The sequence below is a fragment of the Nanorana parkeri genome, unplaced genomic scaffold, assembly GCF_000935625.1.
Source record: "Nanorana parkeri isolate BGI_ZX_2015 unplaced genomic scaffold, ASM93562v1 scaffold122, whole genome shotgun sequence".
Lineage (NCBI taxonomy): Eukaryota > Metazoa > Chordata > Amphibia > Anura > Dicroglossidae > Nanorana > Nanorana parkeri.
In genome coordinates this window covers 1,543,707-1,553,910 of record NW_017306390.1, presented here as the reverse complement: position 1 = coordinate 1,553,910, position 10,204 = coordinate 1,543,707, and the positions used below count along the sequence as shown (strand labels likewise).

The 10,204-nt window shown below is 40.2% G+C and overlaps 1 protein-coding gene across 1 annotated transcript in view; it reads right to left on the bottom strand.

Moving 5' to 3' along the window:
• Positions 1-807: 807 nt before the first annotated feature.
• Positions 808-10,204, bottom strand: part of TSPAN7 (tetraspanin 7) — a 130,497-nt gene continuing 121,100 nt past the window's right edge. The window contains exons 7-8 of the mRNA XM_018553517.1: positions 4,555-4,627; positions 808-1,829 (exon numbers count right to left, since the gene is read on the bottom strand). Coding sequence (XP_018409019.1) covers positions 4,559-4,627 — 69 coding nt within the window. The 3' untranslated portion in view covers positions 808-1,829; positions 4,555-4,558. The remainder of the gene's footprint in view (positions 1,830-4,554; positions 4,628-10,204) is intronic.

Genomic DNA, 10,204 nt, shown 5'->3' with positions numbered 1-10,204 from the left:
CACACATCTCCTCCTCTTTCCCGCCACCCTCACAGCCATGGTGAGACCTGCCGCCCACACAGCCCTGGTGACACCCACCCCGTGCATCCACCTGCACAGCCATGGTGACATCCGTCGCCCACAGAGCCCTGGTGACACCCGCAGTCTGCATCCACCTGCATAGCCTTGCTGAAACCTGCTGCCTGCACAGCCATAGTGACACTCGCTGCCCGCACAGCCCTGGTATGACAGGACACAGCCCTGGTAAGACCCACACACAGCCCCAGCGAGACATGCATACAGCCCTGGTGAGCAACACAGAGTATTTAGCTTCATATTGTTCTGCATTGCTGTATAATGTAACTATTGCTGGAATTTCTAGTCCTCTATCGCTTGTGGTATTCTGCATTGCTGTATAATGGATTGCTGGAACTTGTAGTCCCTCTACAGCCTGGAGTCAGTGGCAGAATTTTGTAGCTGTGACTGGGCCCTGGTGCTCCACCGCTGTCCTAAAATCATTAGTCAGTATTGTTTTAGAAAAAAATGTCACGACTCTAAAAAAGTATCGGTAATTGGTATCGGTGAGTACTTGACAAAAAGTATCGGTACTCTTACTTGGTCTGGAAATTTTTTTTATCGGTGCATGCTTATTGCACATGATTTTATAATTGATCTAAACACTGCTTCATTTAGTAAAAATTCAATTTGCTAAGTGAACATCTTGTAAATCAACCCCACTGATGCATAAGACACAATGAAGAAACAGCAAAAAAAAAAAAACTGTCAACAAAGACTTATAGCCAACATCAAACTCAATCAAATCAAATATCTGTCGTAGTTCAGTTTATTAATATGTATATCACAAATGCTCACAATATCAAAGCATTTTATTCTCAGCATGCTAGATGGAGACATTATAAAAAAATCAGTTTTCATTTATTTCTGTTTAAAAATGTTTGAACATTTTCCCATTTCTGTTCTTTCCTAATCTTCAATCCTGTTCTGAATATAACATTTGGTTGGTGCACTTCCAAAGTGTCATGAGGGAGAAAAGAAAGGAGGTAACATTAGCAAGGAGGAGAGGAAAGATAGGCATGACAGCACGATTAGGTTTAGTTGAACACTAAAGATAATTTTAAAAAGCATCATTATACTGCCTTCACAGTAAGCAACAACAGCTTAGTAACAGTGAAACACATGTTCTTGGAATCCGAAGCAAAAAAATTCACTAGACAAAGATCATAAGCATTAGGCATACAGCACAGAGTTAGGATCCAGATTGCTGCCTCGTGGGGCCCCCTTGAATCCTATTCAAAGCACGACATATTTCAACATTACTCTTCAAGTATTGTCATATCACAGATTTATTCTTCTTTATTGTTTTATCGGTATGTGTTATACGGCAAAATAAAAAAAATAAGTATGCCTTGTAAATAAATATATATATATAAAAGATTAGATACGCTATATTTGATTTCCATGTACTGATTTATATAAATGCGTGGAACATTTAATAAACCATTGGTAAGGACTTTGTTGTCCCTTTGTTTGTATCAGCCACTGCATGCACAGCCAGGTCGAGGCAGTTAATGGATTATCATAGGAACTTTACAACTACAGTATGACTAAAGAACACACATAATAGCGTGCCATCATACGAAAAGCCTTCCCCAGGAGGAAGTGTGCAGTTAGACACTACAGAGGCTACTCTTCATGGCACAGCTGTACTGAAACAGATGGTTACACTACAAAATGGGAACACAGAGTGGTTGGTGGATGTGTTGTGTGCTCTAACATTCTGTAAAATTCTTCACATTTCCATCAGCTCCTGATGTAGAAACTGCTGGCCCCTAGGGGAAAAAATAAATAAATACAACATTACATATGCAAGTAAAGCATGTTAAATATTTACAGCAAAATAAATACCGTCTACCTTCACAAAGGCATTATTTGGGGGTTTATTTATAAAACTTATAGCCAGCAGATGCCATTTGTATAGCACTAAATGGCACTGGTGAGTAAAGGAATATCCTATACTGGTCAATGCCATCTAAGGGTGCCAGTGCCATGCGAATGACATCCACCCAGCTATACATTGGGTGGAACTTTTTATAAATGAAGTATGTCTGTGAAGGTTCTCATTCATCCAGATCATGGTATAGCTGTAAAAAAATTAATAAATCAAGGCAACTGGACATGCCGTATTTTTCTTTAAGACGTTTCGCTGGTCAGCCGACCAGCTTTCTAAATTCAGAATGCATTCATTTTGAATTCAATTTATAAATGAATCCCTTGGTGTGAGTATTGTCCAAATGGCATAAGGCAGTGCCTTCTGAAGTGTAGAAGTTGTACACCATTAAAAAGTACAAAAGGTGTGGAAGAGTATATCTAAAGAAAACACATTCTTTATTTATTTTGGCTAGAGTAGGGAGTAATTAAAATCCCTGTGGGCTGATTTTGCTGTTTGTCTCCCACTAGATGAAACAAGCAGGCCATACATGGCTCAAACTCACAGGAATCTGCCAACATTTTGAAGAAGCTGGGTGGAAAATTGTCTGCTGTACCATGACTGTAGCCAATCAGCAGCAGTCCCCATTCAGGTACTCAAGTAGCCAGGCTCCCACGGCTGCTTGGATATAATAGCTATACACATGCGCACGAGAGAGTGGTGCTGTGATCTTTGATTGTAAACGTCCTATGGTTCAAGTATAGGTTTCGTTTGAGGGGTTCAATTGCATTGTAGTGGCTGCACTACCACCTACATGGCACACCACAGAGGGCAGGAGGGGGCCCTGTAGAAGTCTATTAGAACAAAAAAGAGTAAAATGGAGTTTTAACTGGTGAGAATAAAAGCATCAATGTGGCAACACTTTTCTGGGGCAAACACAGACCCTTCATCAGAGTTTAAAAACATTCACAGTGGCTGCATGTGCCTATATTCATATTCTATATTCACTATCATTGTAATTTACCCTTTTGAATTGCACCTGAAGGTGATGTTCTTAAGTTAAGCAACCACTGGGAATGTGTTTAAGCCCTGATAAAGGGGGTATGTGTTTGCCCCTAAAACGTGTTGGCACGCTTTTATTCTCACCAATAAAAACTCAGTTGGACTCTTCTTCGTTTGTTGGCGACTCTGAATATAGTAAACAAAGTTTTGACTTTAGATACACTTTAAGAAAGCAACACAGGAAAAGCTAGATTTACATGTGCAGGTACTGTAAACTCAATCCAGTGATAGTGGGTGAGTGGGAAAAAGAACAGGTATACTCAGCACCAATTGCTGTATACTCACTAGATAGGACAATATCTTGCCTGGAGTTTGTTTGTCTTTGCATTATTTCTAGGAGCCCTAATTTCCTCCCACAATGTAAGCACATAACAAATAACTGCTGCAAATGTTTGTATTTGCAGGTGCCTACAGACATTAGAGTAACTTCTTTGTTTACATGTGGTTCAGGGAACATTTTTATTTCTGCACATCTACACCAATGCCTGAAGGCTGAATGGGGAACAATCACTTGGAGGGGGAAGCACTTTCCCTGTTTTTCCTCATGACAAACTAGGCCTGCTGTTTTCCTGCTCCCCTCTCCATAGGGCACAAAGACGCAAGTTTCCCCAATGCAGACTTGAATGTTTATACAACAACTGTTCAAAAAAAGCAATCTTCACAGCTAGATGTCCTCTAGTCTCTGTAGGCAAGCTCCCCTGGGACAGAGATTGATGTGCAGAGCGAAATGATCTCTTAATCAGATGATGATATATTAATACATATGATAATTCTTTAAGGTCACCAATATAATTGCATTGGCTCATCACACAGCAGGACATATTATAGAGATAAAATCTTACATATATATTATAGTGTATTATCAGAAGTGCACATAATGAGTTATTGTCAACTGAACTTTTTATGCGACTCTAAAATTTCTACTTGCTTGCTCCATTGTGTTTTCTTTATTGTGATACAAATATGTTAATGACCTTTTAGTGGATATCTGTATATGGCGCAGTACTCAACATGCAGGAATCATTGAACTTTGTATAGGATGAATAATGGCCACTTTTTTTGTTTCTGCTGATTACTGATTTGTGATCTCTCACTGACCTGTGACAAATTGCTTTTTTTGGGTTAAGAACATGTAATTCCATCAAGAGAAAAGAAGGCAGGTAAAATAGAGCTGATCTGGGCAAGAAGGCTGCAGGTAACAATAACAATGCCTTTCCTGGTGTGTCATTATTTCTCTTTATATTTACAATGAACATATATAGTGGTGACATACAATGTGGTAGCTTTGGAACATTTGTATTTTTGGTAAAAGCTGGAATTCTGCTTTAATTGGCTGATTTGCCTCATACCACTAGAGATGAGAAGCTATTAATACGTGATTTGTATGAGTTGTATGTGCAAGCTTCTCACACGCCAATAAGCAGAGAGACGTTATTACCAGCTGAAATTGATTAGCCTGAAATCACAGCATTCGCTTCAGCAATTGAAAAGCAAATGTGATTTAGAGCTTGTAAGTGAAGGTGGAAGCAAGAGGCGCCTTGATAAAAGCACAAATCCAAATTTACCATGTTACACCATCTCGTACTGATTTGCAGTGATGAACCGGGAAAGACAGCACGCCAGCAACATTCCAATCAGCTGGAGGGAAGAAGCATAATACATACATTAGGCACTTAATCTCAATAAATAGCATCTATTTTCTCTATCATCTATAGATCTGTGCTTTATTTAGAATGTTATCATGTAATGTTTGTAATAATGTATCATAGCTACTTGATGTAAATAACTGTGCTGACCAAGTAATCATATATGTTTATATATTGCGTTTTATAAGAATGTATGGCAATCATTAGAGTCTAGAGACCTCTAAAAAGGCATTATAGTGTCGGCAAGGAGACAAACCAATTACACATGGAAGAATGTAATTTGTTCTGGGAATCATTCTGTTTTAGAAAATGAGTTGGCTTACTCAGAACGGATAGCTCAGCTATTGAAGCAAGCAGAAGGGATGGCCGAATTGCCCACCACCATTTTTTACTTATTTTATATTACAAAGATAAAGTAGGAACAATGAGTCCATCGGGTTGATTAACTTAAGACAAATAGGGTGTTCACTTTGCAAGGGAATTTGCATTTTGCAGGGGAAGTTTCCCACAACTTGGTGAATGAAGTGAAATTTCATTTTTCACTTTGCAAAGAATACCCAATCACGTGCAAGGAAAATACAAAAAAAAACAGTATATTTTCTTGCACATGATTGGGAGATGGAAGTCAGCAGAGCTTCACCTCATTGACTAAGCTATAGGGAAACATCCTCTGCAAAGTAGCATTACAGGAGGACGGAAAAAGTTCTTCCGTCCTCCTGTAATGCTGGGGGCAGGCAATCAATTGACATCACTGGCTGCAAGGAATGCTGGCAGTCCTAGCAAACAATGACTGCGGAGGATGGGGACACCTGCTCCGTCTGCACTGACTGGCTGATAGTGGATGCACTGGCAATCGAGGTAGTAAGCAATGAAAGCATACATATGTCTCTCAGTAAAGGTTTCTTTTAAAGTGACCCTGTCACTAGCATAAACAGATACAAACAAACACAACCTGTAAATGAACATGCTGAATACCTCTGTTTCTGGTGGGCAGTGAGTAAAATCTTTGCTCTCTTGTACAGCTGCAAGAACTGTTGTTATTCAACACTTCGGGGTGTGTTGGATAGCATGTCCCCCACTTGTCTCTGTGGTTCCGTCCACCAGCTGTTATGTCACTAAAGGACACAGTATAGACATAGGGCTATTGGGTGAAACCAAGCCACACAGCAGGGGGCACACTATCTACTATTTCAGATAGCAGAGGTCCAGGCAGCCATACAAGAAAACAAATAGTTTATTCGCCACCCACCAGAAACATAAGTATTTAGTATCTTCATTTATAGGTTGCTTTGGTCTGGACCTTGTTATGCTAGCAACAGGGTTGCAGACTGAAACCTATAAGGTGTGAAACAGAACAGAGCATATTATTGATGCTGTCTGCCCCATTTTCTCCACTCTGCCCACAGAGTAGGGTGTACTCTGTCCCCTCCAACTTTTATTCACTCTGCTTGTTCCATTTCCCCCACTCTGTCCTCTTCAGCTTTTATCCACTCTATGTGCTCCATCTTCCACCCACTCTTTCCACTCCAGCAGCAAGCAAATACAATGACACTGCTCCAGTCAACTAAGCAGCAACTGGCCACAGGTGCTCTGCCTTCCTCCCCACAGAACATGTAAAAACTCTGGATGCACACCTCATCTCGTCCTGACTGACACGCCACCTCCCTCTGGCCGACATTTCCCCTCACTCTGGGCCAACCTGCCTTCTCCATCTGGCCAACATGTCCTCTCCCTCTGGCCATGGATGCTCTGCCTATCTACCCATAGAACAAGTAAAAAAACTGGCCGCTGTTAACCCTGCCTGACATGCCTCTTTCTGTTTGCATAATGACACCACTAGTCTCAGGCATGAGAACTTCATGTAACTTTAAAGAAAGTAATTGTATTTGTGGCTCAGGCTGTTGGTAACCTTCAGGTTAGTTGTTTTGTGAGTCAACACTGCCTAATATATTGGTAGGAGAAAGATAACAATGGAAGCGCATATGGATCTTATCTATAAATAACCATCTCAGCAGTCTGCCGAAAGTCTGTTAAACAATTACCGTACAGGGCAAAGGTTGTCTTCCATCCTGGCGAGAGATATTGTGGACACTAGAAACCATACACCCTGTCCCCCAGCTGTCCAGTAATCAATGCTGGCTGCACGGTCAAAATACATTTCCTACTTCAAGTCAATATTTTTTCTTGATTTTCTTCACCCCTGCAGACTAATCGCACAGCAAGGTGGTACAAAACTAGTATGTAAGTTGGGTGTATTTTAGTTTACCAGATTTACCATTAATCCAAGCAGCAGGATGGCAGGCATTTTTTTTCTCTACCGTGTGCTATAAATTGGGTTTTTGATTACAGCCCGCAAAAAAAAAAAATCACTGTTTTAACCCTCTTCTAGACTAAAGTCTAATTGTCTTCTAAGGAACATAAAACAGGCAAAAGTACCTTTCTAGCGGTCACTGAACTCAGTTTTCTCTGTCAGAACAAAAGTATTGCCTGTCATAATGTAATCTGCTGAAAACCCGGGGCTTGTTATTACTTGGGGGAGAGTTTTTCATCTTTCATTGTGTATTCCCAGAATAAAATGTCCTTTATGCGAGAAAACAAAGATAACAATGAAGTTCACAATTAAATGTGATAAAATCAATTCTTAAGGCCAGGTTCACCTTCTTACGTGTGTTGGTGCACTGGGATGCCATTCATTTTAGTAGTAGGTTGCCATGCTGTGCATTACAGAGAAAGGTTTTTGGGGAGTAAAAATGATTAAAAATCAACAGTCCGCCTTAATGCAATGCCTTTAACATGCATTTTAATGCGTGTTAGTTGTGTTAGATAATTTAATTTGTGTGGTAATGCACTAGACAAGTGCGAAGCTGACCTTGACCTATCTGTGTTAGAAGGAGGACAGCATGCAGAAATTACAAAATGGACTTAATTTTAGGGCAAAACTGGAAAGTACTACAAACTATGCTGGCAGAGTAAATTTATATCTCCAGGAACAGTAAACTGCACTAAAAGTGCCAGCAAGAACAGACTAGAGCTGGTACTTTCTCAGGTTGCTCATTTTAAAGCTTAAAATAAATATATACGGATTGTGTATTTTGTTCGTTTTATTTAGGATTAAATTTTGTCAGGTAATTTTGTCAGGTAAGCATTAAATATCATACATGAAGAGTTCATATTTATATTGCCAGCCAACAGTTGGGTCTCTGTGTTGCTATTCCCATGTTTACAAAAGCTAATCTTCAGTACTGAGAAAAAAAACGTTCAAATTTACGCAAGTCATCCACCCCTGCTTGTTCAGATAGGGCCGTATGGAGTTTCAATAATTTAGAGAGTCTGAAGACAAAAGCTATAAAGCTCTATGGTACCAGTGTCATGTGTGCATACAGAGTTCAACATTTATGTGAAAAGTTAGATTGGATATAAAGAATAAAATAAAGGTCTTAGGGCTTGTTCACAGCAGCCACAGTGCGTTCCAGGCTGATTGGGGCCGGGACACACTGGATCGCATTCCAGCTGGCTCACTTTGTTTTGGGGTGGGAAGGGGCCTGGTGGAACGCACTGTGGCTGGTGTGAACTAGCCCTTTGTTTTCCTTTAACTATCAAAACGGCAAAATCATTTTTAAAGGATAGAGAATTGTGTACCTTTCTCTAGGTGTTTAAATGATTATAGAGGGAAATGCCCCACTTCCATGGCTCCAATTTGTTTTGAGGATGATACAAGCTTACACTTCATGTAAAACAATATTATTATAATACAGTATTTATATAACGCCAAAAGTTTGCACACCTCTTTACAAAAAAAAAATACACTAGGTATGTCGACTACAATTCAGTAATTGGACTGCAGGCTTCTAAGTAGGGATGCACCGATACCGTTACTAGTATCGGTACCGCCACCAAGTATTTGGGCGATTACTCATACTCGCCCAAATGCTCCCAATATTTATCCCAATGCCGCAACTTCCAGAATCAGGAAGCTGCACGGCAAGTGCAGCTTGCTTACAAGCCACCAGGGAGCATGGAGCTGGCTTCCCAGCCTATCAGGAAGCCAAGGGGCAGGTAATGACTCACCCCCCGGCTTCCTGATCGGCCAGAGAGCCGGCTCCATGCTTTCTCGTCACCTGGAAAAGGAGGGAGCATAGAGCCAGCTTCCCGGCTAATCAGGACGTCGGGCGACGAGTCATTCTCTAATGGGACTTCCAGTATTCGGTATTGGCACTGGTACTCGATACCGAAAAACCATTATCAGTGCTTCCCTACTTCTAAATAATAAAGGCTTATAGGAGTTATGGATGTAATAATTTAGCATTTCAAGGGACCATTCCATGCATAGTTAAGAAGATAAGACAAGATCCCCATTTAGGGCTAATGTACAAAGTTCTACGGCTCGGAAGCAAGGCAAAAGCAGAAAATTACATTCGAAATCAGGCTGTGAATAGTTTTATATCCGTTCTGGACACGTCTGAGATGCATTAATATTCATTTATATAGAGGAATAAATTCAAATTAATAGGATTAGAAAAAATCTGTTACCAATAATAATAATAATAAGATGCGGGGTTACAGGACTATAAAGACATACAACAGTGTAAGATTTAATTTGGGCTTTAATCTTCTAATGCATGAATTTGTGTTTTTTTAATATCTACCTTTACTTTAACTTGAAACTTGTTACACTAACAGAGCATCATGGTATGTGTAGCAAAATATATGTAAATACAAACCATGATAGAGTTTCAGAGAATGTCAGTCCTAACCGATTCAGTACAGAGATACAAGTCTGGGTTTTTCTCAGCTTTTATTATAGTGTGAAGACTTTTATTATAGTGTGAAGACAAGGACTGTTCGCAGAAAGGTAAGTATAGCAAGGGGAGTGGTGGTTTGGGAGAGACATGGCCAGATTTCATTGGGTAATTTTTTTTCCCTACCCCGAAAACTACGGCGGGGGGTGTGGGCAGAAACGCGGCTCCACAATGTACATTCAGCTCTGCTTGTACGGAGCCGGGCTAAATGTACATAAAAACTACTCGCCCGGCGCCCGAAACTGCATGTCCCGGGCGTCGGGCAATAGGAATTTCACACCCCTGATATTCAACAAGACCCCTCTGTACAGTACCTTATCTGTGACTGATGTGCACACTTATCAGGTTGTACAGATTTATTGCTTCCTAATGGCCCTCTGGAGTCATATGTGAGGTTTATATGGGAACTTAATTAGGTCATTATAATTAATGTGTATTTGCACTTTTGCAGTCAGATTGAGAAAACCCTTCTAAATGTTTGTGTGTTCCTCTCACACAGCATATCGGAAACAATGAGAACAATATATTTTTTTTCTTTAAGATATTATTTTGATGGAGACCTATTCTCAGATTCCAAGCCACACTGAGCAGTTGAGAGTGATAGTAGAGGGACAAACTGAGGCACAGACTGAGCTTCTTCTCATTAACATATAATGCTTCTACAGTAAGTCTTTAACCCTTCTTCTGTCTTCTTAGAACAGACAGTGTTCAATCTGGTTTACTACTGATAATGAGATCTGCCAGCACAATACAGACAAGGATAATTAAAC